This window comes from Euprymna scolopes, chromosome 42 (assembly GCF_053919585.1).
Source record: "Euprymna scolopes isolate OS-2025 chromosome 42, ASM5391958v1, whole genome shotgun sequence".
In the NCBI taxonomy this organism is placed as follows: Eukaryota; Metazoa; Mollusca; class Cephalopoda; order Sepiida; family Sepiolidae; genus Euprymna; species Euprymna scolopes.
This window is the reverse complement of record NC_136523.1, coordinates 755,792-782,563: the sequence shown is the minus strand read 5'-3', so window position 1 is coordinate 782,563 and position 26,772 is coordinate 755,792. Positions and strand designations below refer to the sequence as shown.

At 34.6% G+C, this 26,772-nt stretch overlaps 1 protein-coding gene across 5 annotated transcripts in view; it reads left to right on the top strand.

Moving 5' to 3' along the window:
* LOC145266906 (hexokinase-4-like) overlaps window positions 1-26,772 on the top strand; it is a 274,629-nt gene that overhangs the window by 159,127 nt on the left and 88,730 nt on the right. The window contains exon 1 of one of the 5 annotated variants that reach the window (XM_080122688.1): window positions 20,800-21,057. The exons of the other annotated variants lie outside the window; for them this stretch is intronic. Within the exon in view, the coding sequence (XP_079978814.1) occupies window positions 20,911-21,057 (147 nt within the window). The 5' untranslated portion in view covers window positions 20,800-20,910. Of the gene's footprint in view, window positions 1-20,799; window positions 21,058-26,772 lie in introns of those variants that run through there. 5 annotated transcript variants of the gene reach the window in all.

Sequence of the window (26,772 nt, the reverse complement as noted above, 5' to 3'; positions counted from 1 at the left end):
ATGTGCCGATGATATGCAGGATTTGTGACACTTCGTTTCTAGAACAGTAGGCCTTTGATAGAACTAGCACAAGTGCTTGCTTCACAATCTAATTAACAAGGTCTAGAATATCTGGCAATGTCATAACCATCAAATCCCTTCTGATAGGTTTATAAAAGTAGTCGTTGATGGCCAGAAGTTTGAATCCTTGAGGCATGATAGCATTGATATGTACTTCAATCTGGACCAACTCTCTTTCTGATCTTTATCAGTGATCTCCCAAATTGTATACTATTTGACATTTATGCAGATAACATGCCTATCTATGACAACACCTCGAAGAGCATTAATGATCAAGATCTTTGTTTCTCTCTTCCAACCGAGAACTCTTAGTGCAATTGGGTGAACAAAGGTGACCTGTTATTTTTAATGTATCTAAAATTAAGCTTCTCTTCACCAATGCTCAGACCAACACTTTACTCCAATTGAAATAATTTGCTTCTCCTGGCCTTGACTTCTAGAACTGACCTTCATTTCAGATCTGGAATGGAAGCCTTACATTGACTGTTGCTAAAGTCGCTGGAAAAATGGTTGGATCCTTGTATTGTTTGAGAAAGTATCTCTATCCTCTATTTGTAGAAGAGTCAAACACCTCAAAATATGGAGTACTGTTGCCACATCAGAGGATATGCTGCTCGGAGAACCCTTTCTTTCCTTTAGACGAGTACAAAACTCATTTAGAAATCTATCCTGATATCCCCTTGCAGAGGTGTGGTTGCTTATCTTTCTCTCGTCTGTAATTTTTATGGTATGTGTTTAACTCGGCTTTAATCTCTGGTTCCATTCATAGCTAGAACTTGTTTAGCTACAACCACTGAATAACTTTTCTTTTGGGTACAAACCCCAAACTAAACTGGACTTTAGTGAGAAGTTCCTTTCCAAGAACTTCCTGTTTCTAGAATTCAATGCTATTGAACTGCTTCCCAGCTGACAAGGTTTTAAAGTCTAGTGTGAACAAATTCTTGAATCATCCTATATCAAACTCTGCCCAGTCCAACCATAGTTACAATCCTCTGGATAAACTTGTTAACTTCTATCTGAGAGTGACCTTCTGCCCTTGATAACGGGGACTCATTAGTACATGAAATAAAAAAAGTTTTGTTGTACATGCTTTATTGATTGCCCCCCCCCCCTTTCTATGAGCTAGATTTTCCCCAAATTAAAAACCATCTGCCCTCATGAGAAGGCAAGTAAAGAGGGTAGTATGTTTGTTCTAGAGTTGTAATGTACTTATATTTTGTAACACTCCAATGATCGCAGCAACATTTTGTAAATTCTTTTGAACCATATTGTTGAAACCTTGCCAGGAAAGCAAGCATCTGTATCGTGGGCATGCTTTCGTTAGAAATGAACCAAAATCTACATTCTTGGATTTTTTTTTTTTTTTTTTTTTTTTTTTTTTTTTTTTTTACAATTATGTGAACTAACAAAACTCTACATATATTAATACTAATTTTATCTTTTATAAATGAAATAAAATAGTCATGCTCTACATCTAGCGTCACCTACAAGCTGTCACCTACATACACATTGACAAGATATTAGAATTCTCATTTTTTATTTTTTAAATTTTGATTTTATTTTTATTTATTTTATTGTTATTATATATATAAAAATAAATAAATCAAAATCTTAATTCACTTGCGTTCGAGTTAATCAGGGTTGCGGAGTCAGATGGTAAGTCAGACGCCTAGGATGCCGACTCAGACTCCTTAACCCCTATGTGGAAATCTATTCTGCAGATCCATAAACCAGCCTCCCACACCTATTCGGCAAGAATTTTATTACTTTTCAAAAAAAAAAAAAAAAAAAAAAAATTATCCGACTTAAGGAGTCGGATAAAAAAATTCTGACTCCGACTCCAGCTAAAACCTCCAACTCCACAACCCTAAAGTCAATTCCTGTTGATCAAGGTGAGGAAGACTAGCTTTCAAAACCATAGTTCTTTCACTGATTTAAATCACTGACCAGCAGTAATATCACTTTCACGTATTGCATAAGCATAAAACACTAGCATCTGTAGGTATAAAAATTAATATTGAAAAGATGATGCCAGTGAAATGGAAAGGGCACTAACCATGGTTTTTGCAACTCTTGCAGAAAGATATCGACGTCCTACATACAGCACCTGGAATTCCCAAATTAGTCACCCATCTGGTACTGACCAGGCTCAACATTACTTAACTTCGGTGATCAAACAAGAACCAGTGTCAACGTTCTTTTGGCGTATTGGGGCTGCCACCCTGGCAATTTTTTCTTAAAAGTAGAGAACGTAAATATCTTTGTATAATGTTGCTTGTCTTTCATAGTTGTCAGCTGTAAGAAAATGCGTAAATCATACTTTATATTTTCTAAACATTGAAAATTTAAAACCTAATGCTGAAATATGAAATGTTTAACTCTGTCCTCATTCAAATGAGTGATTTTTCTGACAAAGGGAGAAGATAGCTATATTTTAGATTGGCAGTATTTTTTGCATGAGCAATTGCCAGAGATGTCAAATTTTCTGTTTTGATTTCTATCCTTGTGACCATGTTACTAATAAGGGTTCTGGAGGTAAACGTTTTAACTGCACTGACGTTATCCGCCTGATAGTCGGCTTTATATATAGATATTTTTATTTTTCTAAATATTAACTGTTCTGACCTGGCATTTGATTTTTCTTGCACTAAATATTAACTGTTCTGACCTGGCATTTGATTTTTCTTGCACTTCTCTAGTAGTACTTTTTTTTTTTTTTTTTTTTTTTTTTCTAGAAATGCTTAATTTTAGTATTTAATTTTAAAAATGACTTTCAAAGTTAAATTTGATTGCAGTATTATTAACTGAACCAGATTATTCAACTATAACTTAATTGTAATATTGTCATACATATAAAATCATGTAATCCGTATTTTCATTGGTCTATCTAGTTAAGGTTTGGAAGGGTATTTTCATGAAATGCACCAATGGGATGGAAGCTTATTTTGATGCCTCCCCTCTTTTTACTATCCTTTTCCTTTTATCTTTATATCTAGTTCCTCCTTCCACTTCCTGTTCCTACTAAGGCGTGACAAAAAGGCACAGATATTATCAAAAGATGATTTATCTTTTGCTAAGTGTAAAAACCTTTTAATTCTTATCTTCATGCTAGCCGTGCTTAATGGAGGTAAGTTAGCACGAATTCTTATCACGGTTTACAAGATGGAGTTTTGTTAGTCATATTTTTAACTTCACTCAGTTAATTCCCTTTTGATCCGTTGTTACAAGGAAAGCACTTTTTGTTACTGTTCATTATTTTGTTAAATCGGCGAGTTTTTTCCCTTTTAACAGAATTTTGCATCAAGTTAAAAGGTACGGATGACTGTTAGCAAGATTAGCATCAACAGTTCAGTGTCCGTTTTTACATGCTGGCATGTATTGGATGGCTTTTAGAAATTTATTTCCAAACTAATCTCTGGGCAAGTCTTTATCTCCCTTTCTCTCAAATTCATCCATTTCACAGCCAGGCTTTTCTTGCCCCCCCCCCCCCGCCAGCTGATTAGTCTACCAAACCAAAACCTTTCATCCATGCTTTTAATGTGACCAAATCGACAGTATTTTTTTGTGCCTATCATTTATACAAGACAAGGAATTGCTGCCATTGATGTCCGTCCATCACTTGACCTTGCAGTTATTTTGTGGTCCTGGGGATTGCTTATTAGTTTGATCTGAGTTCTGAGTATCTCCTGCATGTAGGGAACCTATGGAATGATCCTGTATCAAAGATGCTGACTGCTGTTTTTTGAATAGCACATTCTCAATATCCCACAATGCATCCAGATTCAGAAATTGTGGCTCTGTGATATGTAGTATGCCAGGAACATCTCTTTGAATTGGAATGCAAGTCTGTTTGAGATGCCTTCAAGCTTGCCTTGAATGATTTCTGCTGTCTTGTTTTTTTTTTTTACCTGTTAGTAAACTCACTGTAAAGGAGTCTTACGTGTGATATACAGCATATAACCTACCGAATGAACCAAACATTAACAGAGCTACCACTGTTGACTAAGGGAGAAGTCTATCATACATGCGTAAGAAATGCATAGAGTAGTGAAACCTGGTTAGTGAGGGTCGAGGATATGCATTGCATGGCGAGAAGTGATGAATGTTATAATGGCTATGTAATGAATTTCGAGATGGGTTGAGAAGTGGAATTTCAAAAGATGTAATCCAGGCAATATATAAGCATGTATTTGCGAAGAACAAGCTTTTTCTAAAAACTGTCCAACACTTTCCATAATGTAAAACCACCATTAAATCAAATGACGAATCCACGAAGGCAGATTGTTTTTATTTCCTCAGCTATGCTAATTCTGTTATTGCCTGTAGTGAGGATTGAACTATCAACTCCCAGAAAAATTTTCAAATTTGTTAACACCTTTAACCATTGTGCCATGGATTCATGTTTAAAATGATACTTGCTTTAATTCACTCAAACAAAGGGTAATTTAATGGGGGCTACCATGAATTAAGAGCCAGATTTATAGGTGGCCTCCTAAGTTGTGAGGTTTGTTTGATATTACATTTAAATATCTCTAGGTTGGTACAGCTTAAGAAAAGGAGAGCAAGGAGGAAATTCCAAAGGCTAGCAGTTTGAGGAAAGATACTATTAGAATAAAGTTTTCCAGCATTGGGGGTGGGGGTGGGGGCTTCACAGTAAATGGATGAGATTTAGTCGATTGTTGGGTGTATTTGTCAAAGGAGGAGGTGACCAGAGCAGCAAGTTTGTCAAAGCACATTCGATTAAAGTCTGTACAATAAGCACAGATAAGTCTGGAGTGTGGTAGACTAGGTAAAAAGAAAATTTAAGAGAAACTATTGGTTGGTGCACCAGCCTAGATGTGACAACTATACTCTGTACCTGAGTGAATATATAGATACAGGATACTGGCAATTTTTCTAGAATAGGTGTGATAACATGTTTCCCTGTTTGACAGCATCGCAGTCCCAATCTGTGCTGTGATCTTCTCATCTTATGTTTGTCATCTCTCACATCACCAACTGCCAAGGAGGATGGCGCGCAGGTTCTCAAGTCACAAGTATAAAATTAAAATGAAATAAAACCTAAACTCGGACACTTTCTGTAAATATACTCTGGATGTGTGTGACGCTGTTGACCTTCTATATCTACAATCAATTGATCAATTTATTTCCTCATCTGCTTAGAGTTATGACCTATGTTCTACTGTGTCAAAGTTGATAATTGGCAACTCCACTCTATCGACTGTCATAAAACTCATAACCCCCACCTCCCCACACAAGCCAAGTAATATCTACATCCATTCTTTGGTCCTTTTATTGTAGTCATTGCCAGATCTTGACCAACAATCCTGTATCAGCCTCGTTTTTTTTTTATTCCTTGGCGAACTTAGTCTTACCAACTCTTTCTTGTACCCCTGCTCCTTCCCGAGAAACCTATTGTATTCCCAAACATTTGGGGGGGCAGGGGGAATACAGCGTCTGTAGTATCAGAGGGAGTTCACTTTCCTAGCAATAGGTTTGGCAGTATTTTTTATTATTTTTTTTTCCCCCAAGTGGAAATTGCTCCATATAAAGAACCAACGAGAAGAAAAAAAATTGTTAGCTGGATAGATTTAGACCCAGAAAATGGCAGTTCTTTCCTCTTTGTCAGAAACCTCACTCATGGAATGTGAGGACAAAATAAGGAAAACAAGTTCAAGGTCAACTAAGTACTCTGTATTGAGACAAAAATAAAATTATCCTCAGTCTAGGACAGACTAGATCTAATACTAACCTGAGCTTGACGGCTGACAAACTGCATCTAAATAAGATGCAGCAATTAAAGTTTGGAATAAAAAAAAAAAAAATAAAAAAAAAAAAGAGGTGGGGAGGATCCAGATTTTATTCTGAGATTTTTTTGCACAAAGAAATTATTTCGTCGAAGCACCTACAGGATTAACTGCAAATTAAAAGAAAATGTTTGTCAAAGGGAGATAACTCAATATCTGCAGGTTTTCACTTTTCTGTTACTAAAAAAAAAATAGAAGCAGAGAAACATAACATCTTTCTATTTCTTGTACTGTTCATGGTATAAATGACTAATTATGATAAATACAATTGTTTTAATTTTGAACATTGTTTTGCAATTGTATTGTAGTCTGCATTTGCACTGGACATCCATAATGCATTTCACTTCATTTTTAGAACTTTGAAATTTAAGTTTGCATTTATTCATATTTAAGATTCGATATTGGGAGCAGGATTACACTGGTTGTCATTCAATACCAGGTGTCTGGTATTCTAAAAGAAAACCTTTTTTTTTTTTTTTTTTTTTTCAAATATACATAGAATAAAAAACAGTTTAAATTGCTAAGTTCAACATATCGCAGACATAGCATTTGTATAAACCAGTTTACCACTAGAAAATGCAATTAAAAAGAGATTCAACTATATAACGGGAAAGAAAACAAAATCTATTTTTAAATAGAAAACGGTGATCATCTGCTGTTTACCATATAGTGTTTCAGAGATTTAAAAACAGAACAGCTGTTAAATATCTAAACATAGTTAATTGCTGCATTGATATTGGAAAATTTATTTTAGAAAATTTTACAGTAAAATAAAGAACAAATTCATTCAAGTGTGGAGAAAGGGGTCTAAGGTTATCCTTCTTGCTCTACCTTATAATTATCTAAGCTATTAGTTAGAATTATCACTCTATGGATTGTCCTTAAGATTCCCAAATAAATTAATTAAAAAAAAAAAAAAAAAAAAAAAGTCTTATTTCATTTGTGTGCGGTAGGGAGCAACAAAAAGTAATAGATGTTAGTAAGTCCCTTCCTACATTTTTCTAAATAATAAACTGCTCACTCCTTGGAGCTGAAAACAAACCAATGTTTAAAAGGGGCTGAAATTTAGATGGAATAGAAAAAATAGGGTGGGGGAGTTGGAAGTATGTGATGTCCTTCATGCAATTTGGGGGAGGCCAAGGGAGAAAAATAAAATATGGAGTGGGCTTCTTGGAGGTTTCTTATGAGAAAGAGGGGGACTTTGACTCTTTTAGCTAAGAAACTAAAAAGTTTATCTCTGGACTGGGAACATGTCTTCAGACTTGATTCCTTTGTGTATGCACAAGCTCACTATTTTTATCTTTGGAAAATCACGGAATGTAATTTTTTTCCCCATTACATTTGATCTTGACCTTCAATTGGTGCTTGACTGACATGATTAGCAAAAGATTCAACTCCTTAGTTCTCATTCAGATGTGATGTCCACACCTATATTCATGCCAGGATTGTGAGAAAAATCCTGTCCTATGGGGGCCCGACATGGTGGATGATGTAGGACATATGTTTGGCGGGCAAGGAAGCGTCGGATTTGATACAAGCCATCACCTTGTTGACATCACCCGACAGTACTGCTGGAGTTTGCTGAATTTGCAGAAATCATCTTTTGCTGGAGTTCCGCAATGGGAAACTAGGCGCTACTGAGAGCAGGGTTCCACGCAAATCTCTGTCAATGTTCGACTCTAGGGAAAGCCAGCCTCTCAGCGTCTGACATGCCAAGTTGGACATTCTAACTGCCACCCGCCTTACGAACATTGAAAACAGACTTGTCTGAATCAAATGCCTCTTCCTGTACCAAAGCGAGAACAGGAGGTGCTGGAGAGCCTTTAGGTATTTCGTTGGCAGATAGCACATCCAGTTCGTACAGGATGTGAAGGACATGAGTGGAACATGCCTCTGCCCTTTTGAAGAAAGTTGCCTTCAAAGCCAAGAGTTGATTGATGCTTCGACTTTTGACTGTACCTCTGACCAATTCTTTTAGAGCTGGAAGTCTGGTTCAAACTACACATCAGGGATTCAAACTGGGCCATCTGTTCAGCTGAAAAGCACCGAAAGAGTGGTGACACTGCACCAGGCACCCAACAGCAAACCAATGGACTTGCTGTGGTTGATCTGGGCCCCTGTGATTGTTCGCTTGTCATCATCTTTCATAAACAAGACACATGCTGATGTTATCAGCGACTGGAGACTCTGGATGGCATTCCATTGGGTAAAGCGATTCCATAAAGGACTGAACTTGCCTCCCCATGCCTTAGCTTGTGAAGTAGGGACTCCAATGCAAGGGGGTAAAGCAGGGGCAACAGTAGACAACCCTGATGCACCGACTGAGAGATAAAAGATTTTAAGCATTTTCCATTGACGTGTATCACTGCTGTCAGCATGTGATACAGTATGGAGATCCATTTACAGAAGTCTGGTTTAAAACTGGCGGTCTCTAAACAGATGCCAGGAAACAATGGTTGACCTTATCAAAAGCTTTGGACTGATCAAAATTAATCCGTGTGCCTTCCACGTTATTGTGTATCCTCCCGCTAGGATCATGAATTTCGGATGCAAATTGTTCTGAATATGTCTGCCCTTCACTGGGTAGTTCTGCTCTGATTCGATCAACTTTCTGATAAGCTGCAGTTGATTCGATAGAATTTTAGCCCAAATCTTGAACTGTGTTTAGCCGGAGTTATGGGCCTATAGTTGTCTCCCTGATCATGCCTGTTCCTCTTCCTCAGCAATGTCATCACTTGAGCCGAGATGAAACCCTCATCAAATTAATGATTGAACACCCCCATCAGAATCTGTATAAACATGTGCAACTGCCTCAAATACAGTTCATAAGGCAGAAAAAGTGAATACAATTTCCTTGTTTTTATATCGGTTTCGCATTTCCTTAAAAAAAACAAAACCCTTAATTCACTGTTCATTTTTTTCTGCATTTGTATTGGATGATTAGTTTCTCGTCACTTATGCACAAATATTGTTACAACAAATATACTTCAATCCAATAGTTTTGTACCACTTTTGTTTATAAAAATTAAAATCAAAATATACTGCAAAATCTTGGCCAGGGCAAATACCCTATGTCTAGAATCTGTGATCAACTTTTGATCAAAATTCATTTTATGGTTTAGATTCTGGAAAGCATTTAAAAATTGAAGCTTAAGAGGTTTGAATTCGGCAAATTATGCTTAATTGATATTTTATGATTATTGAACTATTATTATTGAAATTAATTCAAATTTAAAATATTTTCATTTTCAAAAGGAAGTTGTGCTTGTATTTAGCCCTCTAATGACCTGAGATAATCACTTTGAGATACTTTGGCAATATTTATAAAATTTCACAAATCAGTTATCTTTATTTCAGTCTTCAATCCTTTCCTTGCCCCCTTTACATGAAACTAAATGTAGCTCATATAATAACCCACGTTTATGCTTAGCAGCTAGGTTTCAAAATTTATAATGATTAACAAAGCTAAACCTGTGTACATATATATATATATATACATACATACATACATACATACATACATACATACATACACACACACACATTAGTTTCATACTTTTGCAATCTTCCGTGCAGGAGAGTACAACTGCTAATAAATGGTAAGGTGATTCAAACTCTGCTACAAATCCACTCTTGACAAAAAAATATGTGCATTAAATTTATCCATGGAAACATTTCTATTAGCTGTCGTCAGCATGGCTAAACTTTTTTAGCAAGGTTTTAATACATGACTTCCTAATCTGCAAAATTTCATGTTATCATAAACAGCTGATATCCATGGATATCAGTATGATATATCCATGGGCATATCATAAACAACCTATGCACGTAAAAATATTCAAATACTTAAAAAAAAATGAAAAATAAAATGTCCTATTAAAAGCAGTGAAGCAAAGGGCAGATAACATTTAGGTAAACGAGATTGTTTCAAAATATTGCAAAAAAACAAACTTATTTTATTTTTTTATTATTTTATATTTAAATAAAATTTGCTAATTTTAATTAATGCGATGGTATATTTTGATAGACAAAACCCGTTCTCCTTATAAACATTAAAAATGATTGCAAAAGGTTTTAGTGAATTTATTCCTCAAGTTAAAGCACAAAACCGCTAACATTCAAAATTGTTTCCTCAATTTCTTATCCCCTTATTAGTTCCATCTTTCTGTAAATAAAGCTCAGAACTAGTATTAAAAATGGACAAAAATTATGGCATAATCATTTCTGAGGATATTAATTACAGAAAATCAGTATAAATTTTGCACGGTTGTTTTAGAGACATTTGGTGTGGTTTTTGTATTGGACTGAGATTTATTAACTTATAGATCCAGGGCAAGAAAATTAATCAGCGCTTACATTAAAAAAAAAAAAAAACCCCCAAAAACATGGTTGTCAAAAAAAGGGGCAACATTATTGGTATTTCCTTATGCATACATATTAGACATTTTAGCCTGGGCAAAAGTTATGAACAGTTGACTTAGAATGAGTAATTTACACCAAATTGGTGATAGAATATAGTTAAATTTGTGCTCATTTTTGCATTAAATACTAATCCTTATAAATCTCTAACTGTAAATCGAGCAAATAACCATAATACTTAGTTTGCTGCACCTTCTATAACAAAGGTCCATACAAAATTTCAAACGTTTTGGCTTGGTAGTTAAGTGTAACAAATATAATAGATATATTAGTTTTGAGACCTTGTTACAACTGATTGAGAAACAGCTATCTGGCTCTTGTAAAATGCTGTTATCAGCATACCGAACAACATTGGTACCATCGGTTTCAAATCTGTTAATGTGTTCCTGGTCTACTGTAATACAGATATTCCACTCTTTTCAACTAGCAGGGGTATCCTGCGTTGCCCGGGTGTGTGGAGGTGTAATAACGAACCGGGGGGGGGGGGCGGAAATAAAAGTGGTAGTAACAGGAGTGAGAATCGAAACAGTAGGCAGTTTGGGTGAAGAGGTGTTAAAAAAAAAAAGGTGGTAGTAGACAGGCAGGCTCGAACCCATAACGTGAAGGAGGGGGGGGCGAAGTAACATCTTAGCCGATGTCTCCATCGTGCAACCAGAAGTGGCGAGCATTGAATTCAAGCATAGTCAATCCAACGGTGACGATGACTTGCTAAAATGTCGGCGAAAAAAGCAATCGCTCCTTGTACAAAATTGCCCAGTTGAGGGTGAAGGAATGTTTTTGTCAAATTTTTCAATATGTGGCATCCAAAGGATCGAACGTAAAAACGATACTGGTCTCGTGAGGATCCGTCGCATGTGTCGAAAGTTTTTGCCACACACACACTTTGCCTTTTATAAATTATATTTTTCTTTATTCGACACCCACACCATGTTTTGTTCTATTAGTGCATACATGTACCATTGTACCATTTCTCTGCACATTCAGCTCGTTTGTTTATTCAGCTAAAAACTTTGTTAGTTAATCGGACAAAGAATTGAAATCATTTTTCACTGTTATTAGCTATATTAAAAGACTGGGCTATTTTTTTTTTTTTTTTATCCAAGCTCTCATATATATATATATAGATATATAGATATATATATATATATATATGAGAGCGCTTGGAAAAAAAAATAGCTATATATATTCACATCTCGATCTTTTTCACTCTTTGTTGCTAATAGAACTGTAGCGGCTCTGACCACCGTTGCTTTCCATATATAGCATTCAACAGAAATAGAAACCACTCCCTTCTCCATCTTCTTCCAACACTGAAAGCTTATTAACATAAGAGTCTCTCATTCTCTACCATAAGAATGTTGACTTGTCTCTGTCTGAATGGGCAGCTTTCATCCAACCCTGCCGGCGGGGCAGGGGAGGGTTAAGTGTAGTAAGGTCAGCTTGTCAGTTCCTGGTCTCTCGTAGGAGTCAGAGACCTAAAAATAAACTAGAAAACAAATAGTATTATTGGGTGAGGCATAATGATCTTCAAATCATTGATGTTTTTCTTATTTTGTTTAGTATAAAAAGGGTATGGTCGTTTGCTCATAACATTACTAGTAAATGCTTGTAGAGGTAATAAGGCTGTATGCAATGTGAAAAAAAAAAATGAAATTGTGAAAGACTAACGAAAATACTTTTTTTTTTTTTTTTTTTAAATGGTAAATATTTTGATGCTTCAGGAGAAATTGTAGGATATTTCTTTACTGCAAGTGGAAAGAATGTTTGAATTTTTGGGTTTTGTGAAAAATGATTGCAAAGACAGGAGATGCCGTAGTAATGAAAAGTCCAAGGCTAAATGGCCAACAAGAAAATTCCACAAGCCTGCTGTTCTGTTCTTGTATTGTCACCATTTAAAAAATAAATAAAAAATCAAGAAATATTTTTTTTTAATTTAAAAAGTTTAGATAGTTTCTTAGAGTTCGATAAATACAAGAGGATTGAAAATCTCCATATCACCATTCAGCCAAACTAGAAAATGGTAGCCCCCCCCCCCCAAAAAAAAAATCTCCTTCATGGAATGCGAGAGCCAAAGGACAAAATCAAGGAAACCAAGAGATCAAAGAGTGTTTAGTTTCAGAGAATTTGATTATTTTTTAAGTGAAATTCTGCTTTTTTTTTTTTTTTTTTTGTAGTTTAAGACAAAATCACTTTATTTTATTTATATATAATTATATATATATATAATATATATATATAAGCCAAATCGCTAGAGATCTGTCCTCGTATTTCTTGTGATACTTCAGTTGACAATGATCGCTGAACACAAGCGTGTGTGCTGTGGATTTTTCATCTGTTGATGGGCATGCACAACTATAAAAAACTCTACAGAAAATGTCAAACTGTTAAACCATCAATCCTTTATATGCGAACGTTCGTATCTTAGTTTTTCTATTGAGTTCGTCAGTTGATGTGAGTTAATCTTTGTCTCCTCAAGCTCTCCAGACAAGCCAGGATCTGGCTTCCACCATGTCTAACGTGCAACTGTTTTAAACTGTCACAGTCCCAAGACACATCAAATCACTCACAACCATTGTAAAAACTAAAACTCTAAATATCTCTGGTCCTTATGTTCACTACACTATGAATAACAATCTCGTTCAGCTTCATTTGTTTGAACAATTTCCTCTATTTTTCTGTGATAAGCCTATTTAATATACCCCTCCATCGATAAACTTATTTCCTGTCTTTTGTTGTACACCCCCTCCCCTTCCCAATCCTGTGTCACACTCTTAGTCTTTTCCTGTTTTTCTTTTTCTCTCTTCATATTGTTGTACTTGCCTCCCGTTCTCTGGAAAATGTTAATTTTGCCATACTTCAAACGATTCATGAGTGGGGGGGGGCTTAAAAACAAGTAGATCCTTACGACCCTGTGGCAATGTGCTTTGTTGGATAAGTTTTTATTTATAAGATAACTTTAAAGATTTTTTGGCGCTTCCTCTACACACGGAAACCATCCCCTACCCCCAGTTAGCGAATTAATCACAATTTAAATTTTTTTTATTTATTTATTTTTTATTTTTTATTGCTATTCACACATTAACAATGGAACAACAATGATCCTGTTCAAATTAAACAAAGAAACACTTAAATGAGTTAATATCAATGGAAAACATTTTTCACATTTCTAATGCAAACAAGATCTGAAACCATTCAACAGGTCTGGATCATATGCAAAACTAGTGAACACAAATGAGCAAAACAGACCAACGTAACATCTGCTATAGATTACAAACCTAACTTAATACCGTATATAAAAGATAGTGAATATAAATTTTAATGATTTTTTTAATTTGACCTTAGTGAACAGAGACCCCCCCCCCCCCTTTGTTGACCTCGGGGTTATGAACCCCTCATTTAAGTGGAGAGGTGGAGTAGATTACAGGATCAGAATTAGCCTTGGGAAGCTGGTAGCAAATCATCAAGCTTGAAAACTGATCAACTGATTTCACTTTTTCTTCCTTTTCACTCAAGGCTGGAATATTTCATGTCTACGCATGTGGTCTAAACAATATAAAATTAAAATCTTTAACACGGTTTTGGTGATTTGTGTGCGCCTCTGTATCCTCCTCGATTGCTCTGACTCGCTCTCTCTATCATCTATCTTTAATGATTATTTTTTTCTGCTGTTCTTCCTTTACACCTTTTCTAACAAGTTAGATATCGATTATTCTATAAATCTTCGCCATATTGCCGCCGTCGAGGCGAGGCTGTTTTCTATCAGCTTGCTGATTGAACGACAGACACTCGATCTGGAGCCATTGATTAAACTCCCCACCCCTACCATGTTTCCTTTTCAGCTTATCTGTCTGCATCCCATGTTCTTTTCCTCTGTTGCCACAGAAGCTGAAGTGAGGGGGAGTGCTTTTATTTTACTTGTTTCTTTCAGTTTTGCTCATGTCATGTAAATTAAAATTTAAGCTTTCCTTTAAAATGTCTGGGAATGAATGTCAATATTCACTTACCTGCATCAGTCTTTGCAAGTGGCCAGAGGGTGAATCAAAACACTGTTCTCCACCCAAAAAACTGTCTCCACTTGTGACAATTTTGCCTCCATTGGAAGCATATAAATGGTCTGGTCAACACAAATTCATCTACTTTAGGAGTAGAGCTCAGATCGGATTTGTCGGATTAGAATTTGGGGTTAGTGCAGATTCGTTCACTTTATGTCCAGGTAAGAGCAAATTAGCTTGTTTTAAAAAATCTGCTTAAATCGGAGCGGATTTACTTGCTTTAGAAGCAAGAGTATCAGTTTTAGTATTCCAATCTGTGGATAAGTTTCTGTAGTTTAGATTTATTCATATTAAACAAGTCGGTTTGATTTACTCTGCAAAACAACTTTTGAGATGGCCACTGAACAGATTATGGATCTTCATTCGCTGACTCGGGCTCCCAATCACTTTGGTAATCCTGGTCTTTATTTTTTATTCTGTAACTTTTGCCTCGGTTTGTCTCCTTTTATCTCTGAAAATGTTAACGATTCATGTGTAGGGGGGGGGGGTTAAATCACCTTAGGTTTTAGTGTTCAACAGTGAATAAAAGCTCATTTGTTGGTGCATTATACGACGGTGCCTGACAGTCATGATGGTTGCATTCAGATGAGCTTGAAGGTTAAATGTCGAATGAAATCTGGTTGACAAAGTTGTCTTGCAGCCAGCCTAGGTCTTCTGGCTGGTGTGGCAGAATGTCAGTTATTGATTCCCTATATATGGCCCATTTGCAGCTACCTGGTTGATCCGTGGTTATGCTACTGCTCAGAAAGCAGCCTGTGCACATGTCTGAATCTTGTGGTGCTGAGGAAGTTTGAAACCTTTTTCCTTCTGGCAGATTCTAAGAACAGGGATTCCTTTTATCTGTGCCTAAGCACCTTTTGCACTTGAGAAATCTTATATTTACACTTAATTCGTGCTAAGTAGTATGTAACCTCAGTTTCTGAAGCTTAGACATTTTTTGTCTATGCGGCTGAAGAAGTCTAAAGCACTTGAAACCTCCCAACCCCTCCCCCAAATATTTTCTTGTATTTTTTTGTATTAATAAAAATGTTTCTTACAATTAGTAAAAATAATTATACTATTTATGTGTACTTACGGTTTTCACTTCCCCTACATACCCAACCCCAGGTGGCATACGTGTGTGTGTGTGTGTAAATGACCATTTACTGCTACACAATATATTTATATATCCGACGGGTTTGTTTTCATGTTATTTTATTTTTTGTTTTTGGTTATTATTCTATCCTACCTCTTCCTCCACCCACCCCCTCACTGTTATTTTATGTTATGCCAAAATTCCCCTCTGTCTGTTGCCCAACTTATAATTATTTTATTATCATTAAACATGTTCCGGCAAAAGAAATGGACAAATGTTATATTTTTGAAAAATTCATCAAATCTTGACAAGACATTTTTATATTTGAGCTATGAACTATTTATATCACCTGTTTCTTTGATACCTATTGTAATAAATGTCTTTACATGCATTGAACGGTTTTAAAAATTGACTTCCATAGAAATCTGTATCTCTGACTAGGTCTTTAGCCTTCTCAAGTTCATTGTTATTCTCCTGTGATTGCTTTGGCCTTCCTCTGCTACCACAACTGCTCCAATTTTTTTTTTCTCCAATGTATCCATACTGACAAAGTCACCATGTTCTACACACTTCTCTCTTGTCGTTTCCAGATTTTTATTTGAATTTCAATGTTTAATTAATAATCGAATGTAACTACATTACAAAATAGCAATGATGACTTGCTTTTAAACTGAGTGATCATTATGGATTTTAGAACACTTTTGCTAGGCATAAGGAGTCTAAACATGGGCTATATTTAGTTAATTTAGTTTTGAGGTAAACGGGTTGGAAAAATTCCGAATAAAAATTCGGATACCTTTTGGTTATTGAAATTTTGACAATAGGCATGATTCCCAATATTTCAGGTTTGCATTAAATTTGATCCATAGTCATTAGTCACCAATTAAGGTTTACTGAATTTGAATTTCTTTACTCCTAAAATGCAAATCTTCAATTTGGCTGATTTTTTTTTTTTTTTTTTTTTTTTTTTTTTTTTTTTTTCAATTATGTAATGGATGAATAAGAATTGATAACATTTTATTTTGATTTGAATCTTCACAAGAAGGTGGGGCAAAACTGTCAGTTTGGCAGAATTCTAATGTTGACATGAATGAATGTGAAAGTTGGGCAAATTTCTCCCATTGACGGTAAAGTTAAAACGATTTCAAATCGATTCAATTTTATACAATAGACAATCTTTTTATAAACTCTTTAGCTGTTAGATAATTAATGTGCATATTGGTTTTGAGAGTGAACATTTTATTCATGAACTTTTAAATTCAATATTTTGATTTTAGTAAGTGTTTTTTGCAATATTTTATTTATTGGAAAAATATTTAGTACTTTTATTCAAATGTGCCTTTATTTAAAAGGACCAGCTTGATTTTCAGTCAAGATACGTTTCTAAGTAAAAATAACTTTTCCTCTTGCTTTCAATTAAAAAGGATTTTTTTTTTTAATTGAAATTACCAACATGTTAAGATTGTTTTGGTTTACAAACTTATGAACTGTTTATTACTTTAAATAACTGAAGCAATAGCCAGCCAACAAAATCTGTTATACATACACGTTAATTATTACAATAGAAAAATGCGATCATGAAAAGTAAAGGACTAGTTGTTAAAACTTTGAAAGAAAAGGACAAAATATTCTAGTAAAAATATAAATTTATAACTTAAAATATTGCAGCATTAAGAATTGATTGTTATAAATTGAATTAAACAATTTTTTAATGCTGTAATATTTTAAGTTATAAATCTGTTTTTTACTAGAATATCTCCTATTCTTTCTCAGTTGTAACTAGTCCTTTACTTTTCCATATTTAAGCTTAACCATATTAATTTTCATGCTTGCAGTTTTCTATTGTAATCCATAATTTTTCTAGGCTTCTAGTAAATTCACTTGTTTAATTTCAGTCCCCCCCCCTATAAACATAACATTCACACATGTAATAACAATGTATGGCACTCATCTGTTTTCAATAAAATCCCCTAATTATCTCCCCTTCATTCTTCTGTTTCACTTGGACTTCTCTTTTCCCAAGAATGGTGAATTGGTAACAATAGTCGTTTCAGTGAGGTGGTTACTATGGAAACCAGTCAGAAAACACGTCGCTCACCTTTTTTTTTTACAATTTTGAACACCAGTAAATTCATAACTTTTTTACTGAACGAAAATTGAACATTTTTTTTTTTCACAATATGGTTGAGAAGGTGATCTATAAACTGTAATTGTTTGAAATTTGGTCGAAAAATGAGTGAGCAGGGAAGCTTTAAAGCAGTTTTAAATGACTAAAACTGCCACTTAACCGTATCATTCAAACACTACCATGTTTGAATGATTAGAGTATCTCTTCTGTTAAAGTGACTATGAGTAAATGTTATCAACCGGATCAAACATTGAAATGCTAGTCAGCATTTTTATAAGTCACGTAGTTGAGAGAGAGAGACACACACACACACACACTTTAAAATTACTCCACTCACTTTAGTCTATTCACACTTCGTATCTGTTGCTAAGATAAACAAGATCAGAATACCATTTTCTGCAAGTTGTGTGTCACTTGAATTATCTTTCTGATACGACCTCTTTTTATAACCATTGACAGAAGAGCTCTTGCACTCTGTTTTCTGAACAATTATTTGTTTATATTGGGTTTATGTCCAACTTATCCCTGTGACCTCATAGAAAAAAAAATTGAGTGCTAACCCGATTGCTATCTTCGGGTGAAGTGAGGGGTGGATTTTACTCTGTAAATCAGATCTAAACTATAAACACAGTTCTTTGTATTTAGCCTTGAACTTTTTCTAATGGTGACCCTTTTCTACTTCATACATTTGTGACCCCTAAGGCCCAATTTTTAACCCAGAACAGAATTTAAAATGTTATATGTAAAAAAAAAAAAAAAAAAAAAAAATACAAACTCAAATGAATCCCCATTAAACCGAGTGTCTGGCAGAATATTCAAATATTTTACAAAATTTCATAAATAAATTAGAAATCATGAGTCATCAGTTCAAGTACCTGAAGGTTACTTGAGGATAAAAGTTGATGGGATTTGTTTGGTGGATAGTTAGATATCTTGAATTGCAGGCAATTGTTGGATTCAGGTAGAATCTTATTTGAGAGAACAGGTTTACAAAAATTTAATATTGGACTTGAAAATGCTGTTGTGGTTAACTGGAAAGCAGCCCTGTGGTATTGTTTCAGGCAGTTCTTGTAAAGAAACTTTTCTCATAGAAATTCCATCTAGCTCAAAGTACACAGAAAGGAAAATTTTGTAGCTGGACATGGTTTTCTTTGCACAGTGGAACACGTTATCACAGGACTGCTTTCTTGCAGATACATTGTCTTCAAATCTGTCAATGGATTCTTATCATAGACTCTAATAATTCTCAATCCTCTTATAAGGTTCTTGATCTTAACTGACAATCACTACATCTCATTAACTCTTTTTCTTTGACTGGTACTTAACCTTGGTAAGTAGTGAAGTATCTAGTTAGACTATAAATTATCTTTTACACTGGAATCTAGCTATTGCAATTTCTTATTCACCACACCGACCTGGCTGATTTTAAATCTATCCCCTCGAACTATAGTCGTCGTATATGCAAGTTGTGAATATATTGGAACTGTTATCTTTTCAAATACAATGTTTTTTCATAACTGATAACCCTAAACCTAACTCCAAGCAAACGTGCATTCTAGACTATTAGTACATTCATAAACAGCAGAGTTAAGTCAAGTAGTTATCAAAATTGTCCTCCATTCTCACTATTTGGAAATTTTAAATAAAGTTCTTATGTAATTTTTTGACATTTCCTTTAGAAATAAACCTTTGCAGCCACCCTTTCTTCCAAAGATTCAAATGTTTAAACCTGATAGCTTTACAATTCACATGTAACATGAATTGCAGTAGGAATGAGATCCCTTTACCAGGTTAGTACATTTCTTAAATTTGCTAATAATATCCGATATCTTTATCAACCATCATCTGCTGATGCTTGAAGTATTGTCACATCTAGGCTGGTGCACCAATCATTTTTTTCTCTTCAAGAGTTTCTAACCTAATAGGTCTTGTATTGTCTGCCAAGTTTCAGTTTTTCCCATCACCATGATATTGCATCACTGTACTTGTTTTAAAAGAAATTTCTTGATGTGCTCCAATGAACATACGGCATTTGTCCCCCCCCCCAAAAAAAAAAACAACAAATATCTGACAATCTCAACAAATAAAATCCCACCCATTCACTGTAGAGGTTTTCCAAATACTAAAACTTTCTACTCTAATAGCTTTCCTCAGGCTGCTTCTTTGGGAGTTCTATTTCCATGCATGTACCAACATGCAGAAATTAAAATGTAATGTGAAGAAGCATCTTGCTGCGCCAATCCCCACTATAAGTGCCTCCTAAATCTGACTCTTTTTCTGGGTCTTATTTTAAATAGATAGTATGTGACTTTTAATTATCTCATAGTATTCACCATCATTCAATGCTTTTTTTTTTTTTTATCACCATAAGTGGTGATGCATTCGTATCCAAAAAAAAAAAAAAAAAAAAAAAATGAATGGGTAGAAGTGTTAATTTTATGATCGCCTGTCGTTAGGAATGAACCTTTTAACTTTTAGGAAACTTAAAACTTACTAATTTAATATTTAACTGTTTTAAATACAAATTACTTTTTTAATTCAAACTTTACTTATATTTTGCAGAATAAGTTGGCACAACAAAATTGCAATCATATTTATTGTACTTATTGAAGATTATCTCAATAAAAAATGTAAAAAAATCGAATGTTTGCTTCTCATTTAATATTGTCACCATATTGTAAAATATGGCCTTTTGGCAACCATTCAAGAAATGATGAGAAAGATGAGGGTAGGTGTGGCAAAGCAAAATGTGACATTTTGCCAAAGTTATTCCTTCTACACTCCTTTGGAAATTTTTGTTTCTTTTTAATATTTAAATTTTTTTTTCTTGTTTTGTCTTGCTGTTTTCATTTTTGTCGCATTTGTTTTTGTCATGCCACTATTCCTTATGTTGTCACCTCTACCTATTTCTTTTTCTTTCCAACTATACCTACACTGTATCTACCACCCTTGCGAAGATAACACATTAATGTGGGTTTTTACCAGTGTGAATTTCCTATGTATGCCCCTACCCCAGCCTGCTTTAAAAAAAACCTTGTGCCAAAATAATTTCTGCCGGTATATAAATGTGACGGATTCTTCTTTGGATCAACATTTTTAGTTTCAGAACTTGTGTAAAGCAGCAGCTACTGTGGAATAATTTGAAAAACAAGTTTAGAAACACTTATAGAATTAACTTTTAAATATTTAAAAATAAAAAAAAAATAAAATTTTAAAGCTGAAAGAAAAATATTTACCAAGTAGTGATCCATTTAAATATTCCACTTTTTTGTGGCACCTGACTCTCGGGCGCCCACCGCAAAAGATGGGCACTTGTCTTTCCTACCTATCACCATGGACGCCAGTTCAAGCCTGTGACTTGGCCGTCAAATGGCCGCCCAAGGTTCGCACTATGAAGGCAAGTTGCATGGCTACTGTTTTATCTCACTTTTCCTCCCATCCCACCAATCCGCCTCAGCAAGGGCTTCTCCCCTCGTTTTTTCGGGGGGGCTGGGTTTGCTTGGAATTTTACTGCAGGTGAGTCATTACCTCTATCTCCTTGTTTAGGATTTTGTAAATTCTGTTAAGTTTCAAAGAGTTGTGAAATTTAAAAAAAATTTTCTGATTACTTGCAAAGGGTTTTCCTTCTGTGGTTGCTGAGTTTTGTGAAGCGTTAACTCTTGTATTTGGACTCTTATTTTCACATTTCAGCCTATGTAACTTCCAGCCTTCTTCAGGGGGAGGGGGGGGTCATCTTTTCAACTTTTTCTATTTCTACTAAAAATGTTTATTTGGCTACATTGAAAGAGACTTCCTTGTAGAACAGTTGAGGTAGCATCTTCAGTTAATGCCAAGGAAAACATGAAGTGATACGGATAGATTTGAGTGAAATTGGGATAGACCTAGCAAGAAATAGAACTTTAGAAGTCCATTTCTAAAAGCATTTAATACATGCCAACATGAAAAACTCATATTAAACCCAATATGGTAATGGGTCACTACTTGAGGCGAAAAAAATATCTAAGGTTAATGAGATGGATAGATTAGCAGTTGAATGCTGAAAAATATTGATTGAAAATTTCCATGTAGTACTTACAGAAAAGAACCAACCCAGAAAAACAGCAATTCTTCACCTTTTAGTCAGAAACCTCACACATAGAATGTGAGGACTAAAGAACCAAATAGGGAGGGTAGAGAGTTCAAGACTATTGAAAGCAAACCAAGATTAGCTTTCTATTCTAAATCACCTGGGAAATCTAACTTTAGAACCTGTTTTCAGTTTCAAAGTAAAGGTTTTAGTTTTAAATTTGTATAATTTCCCAATTTTGAAGATTCACTCGAAGGTCAGAGGTTACATCAGTTGAAATATGGAAATAACTAAGCTAAGTCTCAATCCAAATTTTTATCTAAAAATTTGGAAAATATTAAACTTTCTTCGTGTCATTCACTTCAAAACTGAATTTATAAACTGATGTACATTTTTGTGGCATATTTTACAAATGGCTAATCTTTAAAACAATTTTTCTCAACAGCGGTTCTTTGAAACTATAAGTTTTCCAGATTTTGAAATGTTCCACAAGAATGAATGAAATAAGCTAATCCACTTAAAAAAAATGTTTAATTATATACATATACTAACTAAATGGTTTGTTAATGTTATTGGCACCCACAAGGTCCCCCTCTTGAATCCTAGTAGCAATATATGAAAGGTATGACCATTTCAGGCCAGAATGTGCCCCCCCCCCCAAATAAATGACCTGGTTTAATTGAATATCATGCTATGGTATTTCATATTGTTGTATAAAAACCTACTGTTGTAATCTTAATCGGTTGAGTAGTGTACAAATTTCCACTTGTTTAGAAGAAAGTATGTGTCGATTTATTGAAATTTTCCACCAAGTAATATAAGACTTTTTCTTTATTCAGTTTAGTAGACTGACATTGACCTAGATTTTTCTTTAATAAAAGTATTTACTATGTCATTTTCCACCCACACCAGTGACCTGACCACCACCTGTGCGTATTACCAGTCTGACTTCTCCACTCTCCTAATCAAGTTAGAATTCTTCCAACCTGCACTCGCTCTGTGTATTCAAAACATCTTTAGTGTAATACAATGTTTCTTTGTTTTTATTTTTGTTTTGAAAATCTATATAAAAATATTGTACCTTTTTTCTTTATATTCTGAATGCATTGAAGTTGAAATAAATTTAGTATTAAAGTTAATTTAGTACATTGGCTTATTTCCAATATGGTAGCCTGATAAAAAAAAAGAAATGGAAACTAAGTACTACAAAAAGAACAAAAGTATTTTAGTTATAAAAATAATTAAAAAAAAAAAGTGTTGCATTACTTTTGCAATGGTTTTAAATAAATTTAACTAAAATACTTTTTTTTTTTTTTTTTTTTAGTCTTAATTATATAACTTTATTTAAAACAATTTTGATCCGTTTTAACAATTACCATATCTATATATCTGAAAGTGTCTGTGTACATTTCCCTACAAAATAACTGTCAATTTTTCAGTCTACAGACTCGAAATTTGATATACAGGGTATTGAGATTTGGGTAAATCTTTGTAATCAGTTTTTGGCCAGAAATTTGGCTGTTAAGGGGTCAAAGTTCAACGATTTCACCTTTGAGAACTCTACCAAACTCCTCCACCAATTTGGGGTATAAATAATTGAAATTAAAGATATAGGTTCCTTGGACATGGATCTAACTTAACTTGATTTGAGCCCAAAACGAATGTTAAGAGGTCATAATAGGGGTCAAAGTTAAAAATTTTACCTCTGCAGTCTCTACCAAATTACTTAGACAATTTCTGGTCTAAACATTTGAAATTTTACATAAAGGGTATTCAGAGATAGGGTAAGCTTTTTAATTGGTTTGGGTTGAAAATTTGTGCTACCAATATATAAATGTATGTATATTTGCATGTCTGCCTAAAACATTTGACAGAGGCGGCTGATTTTCACAAGATCAGTCGAGTTTTGAAACTCGACCCTTCAGACGACAAATACCGAAAATTGGCTAAAAACATTGATTTCTTCACCCTCAACTGGGCACTTTTCTACAGGGAGGGGTCTCTTTTTTTGCCGATATTTTTGAAAATCATCCCCTCTTTTCGATTGTATAGCCTTAATTAAATCCTACGTCACTTCCGATTTGACGGTGGTGGCACCAGCAAAGACATATTTTTTCCCCCTGTTTTTTTTCCTCCTTTGCGGTACGGGTTTGAACCTGCCTTCCTAATACCACTTTTTTTTTTTTTTTTGCGCTCAACACACACCTCCAAACACCTGGGTAACACCGGGCATCCGTGCTAGTACCCAATAAAACGTGTCACTATCTTGGAAATAAGCCGATAATACTAAGATTTACTAATTTAAAGTGGTTTTCTTGTGCTGAATGTATCGGTGTTAACATCAATTTACTGTTAGATATAAAGTGTCAATCTTTTAAAAATATACAACTTTCAAACTACTGCACAGACTTTCCAAAAAAAAAAATCATCTTGCATGTCAACTTGACGTTTTTCTTGTTTATAATTTGAGATGAAGATTGATAACTTTTTTTTTTTTTTTTTTTCACAAACGTTTAGTCGATGTAATCTCTAGAATCTGTCAAACTTTGACCGAAGCAGACCTGCAACGTATTTCTTTTGAAGTCAAAAGATGTCGCATCTATGATTGCAATATGTGCTGAAACATGGACAGTAATAGAAAAAAAAAAGGTTTAATATGGATATGTGGAACTCTTGAGTAGTGCCATGAAGATTTTGAAAATGACTGGGGGAGAGGTTGATCTAAACTTGGAAAGAACGGCTGCAAAAATGTGTGGAAGCTCCTTGCAGTTGATCGTTTCTTTGCATGCAGCTAATCGGAAACCTTAACAGGAGCCCATCAGTGTGAATGATGCCATTTGCAACCTGTAGGATAGATTGTTCTCATTCCATCAACCATGACCAAATAGAACTATTACTTATGTTTTTAGTTATTATTGCTTGTAAAGATTGAACCTTTTACCGTTTCAGTGACGAGCAGTATTTCCATTTTTTTTTTTTTTTTTTTTTTTTTTTTTTTTAACTTAATTTTTCCGATATTGCGTGTCATCTCTTTATATACAGTGCCACGCAAAAGTATTGGATACATTACATTTTTCTTCATAACTTTAATTAGGGTTCAAGATTTTATCTAAAATTTGGTCAGTACATTCCTATTACTATTCTAATATTTGGGGTAGCAATTACAAAATTAAAGTTTAGAAAGTTTATATAAAGGAAAAATATAAATCAACTAACGCAAAAGTATTGGATACATTTATTTAATATTTGGTTGCATAGCCTTTATTGCGTTCAACAGCTTTCTATAGTTGCACACATTTTTTGCAAAGATATGCAGGTATTTTGCACCATTCTTTGCAGAACTGTTCTAGTTCAATATTTTGTGGATTCCTCTTGTGAACATTGATCTTCAATATTTTCCACAAATTTTCAAATAGGTTGATGTCTGGAGACTGACTGGGCCAAATAAGAATGTCAATTCCATTATTTGTAAGCCATTCTTTGGTTAGTTTGGCAGTATGCTTGGGATCATTGTCCTGCTGAAATACGAAATTGCTTTTATGTCCCAACAACTCAGCAGATTTCTGGAGGGTTTTCTCCAAAATCTCCCTGTATATACGTCCATTCATTCTACTATTGATGATTTCTAGTTCACCAGTACCTTTGAATGAAAAACACCCCCCTACTATTATCGAACCACCTCCAAACTTTACTGTAGGAATGGTATTCTTTTTGTTATAGGCGGTGCCATTTTTACGCCATACATGTGTTGCTGTGTTTCTTCCAAAGATTTTGATTTTCGTTTCGTTTGACCAGATTACCTTGTTCCAAAATTCTTGAGGTTGTTCCCCATGTTTTAACATAATTCAAACGTGATCTGACATGTTTAAACTTCAATAATAGAACTTTTCTTGGACCTTGATACAAAATCTGCATTATTTAGAACTCTACTGATTGTATCCTTGCTCACATTAATCCCAGCTTCTCTGAGGTCGGTTTGAATTTCACCACGAATAAGAAAATGGTTTTTGTACCTTTCTGCTTACCCACTTGCAGTGCACACATTTTTGTATGTTCGGGCTTCTCGAGCAGGTATGGGTGTTTCTATATTTTACAACTCTTTATATATATACCCCCTAGATCATAATATGTACGATTTGCAAATGCGTGTTGCGTCTCGATTTATTTACATCGACTTTTATAAAATTCTTGCTATTTCGGCTTCTCATGTGTGCGTTCGGCTTTTTCATATAAAAGGGAAATTGATCGCGAGCGAAGGTGTAGTTCCTGGCAATCGTGTCGGAGTGTCCAGAAAGCAATGGGAGTTTGATCAATGTGGGGACACTCTACTTTATGGGGAGCTGATCCCCCCCCCCCCAAACATTTTGGCGAAACAAAACCAAAATAACTACCCCGAAGTAAATGTTCACTGCAAGACTTCTATGGCATGATCATTAAAATCGCGCACCTGTCAAGTTAGCTTTTTTATCATCAAATTTGAACTCTTTGTATTTACTCTCGATGTTCTAGTTTGGAAGTATTTCTCCTTCACTGACAGGAAAGAACAAAGCATATCAGAGTAGACATGAAGGAAAGGAACTGACACAACTGCTAAACTATCACAATCTGATGTACTTTATTTGCAGAAAAGATGGAGTGCAGCTGGTCTTTTTCTCTATCCATGGAGTGTTGAGCGAAATTTTTTACTGCCCAGTTTCTCAGTTATTGAGAATTTGAAGAATAAAAATAAAATCAATAGTTTCACTTGAAATGATACTGAATTTGGATTTGAGCACTCTTATTTGTTATGCCGCTGATAATCAGTGCTAAGTCCTTCTTCTGGGGTTAAATGGTAGTAAGAATACAATTACAGGTTGAGACTTCTACTCAGTTATGGCTGAAATGAGAGCAATCTACTGTGTTAAAGGGGTTTCATTCAAAATTTCTACTGATTCCAAAGTTCAGCATAAATATTCTACATTTTGAGGATGAACCTGGAGGTCAGTTTATATCTGAAATGCCCAACGTAGTCTAAATCATCCTAAAAAAATTACAAAAATAAAACCATACTCCTTAAAACCTAGTTAGTGTAGCTTTGTTTTTATAGATTGCAAATATTGTAGAAATGTATTTTCAATGGCATATGGATACCTTTCTTCCACTAATTTTTGATTCCTAGTGCAATA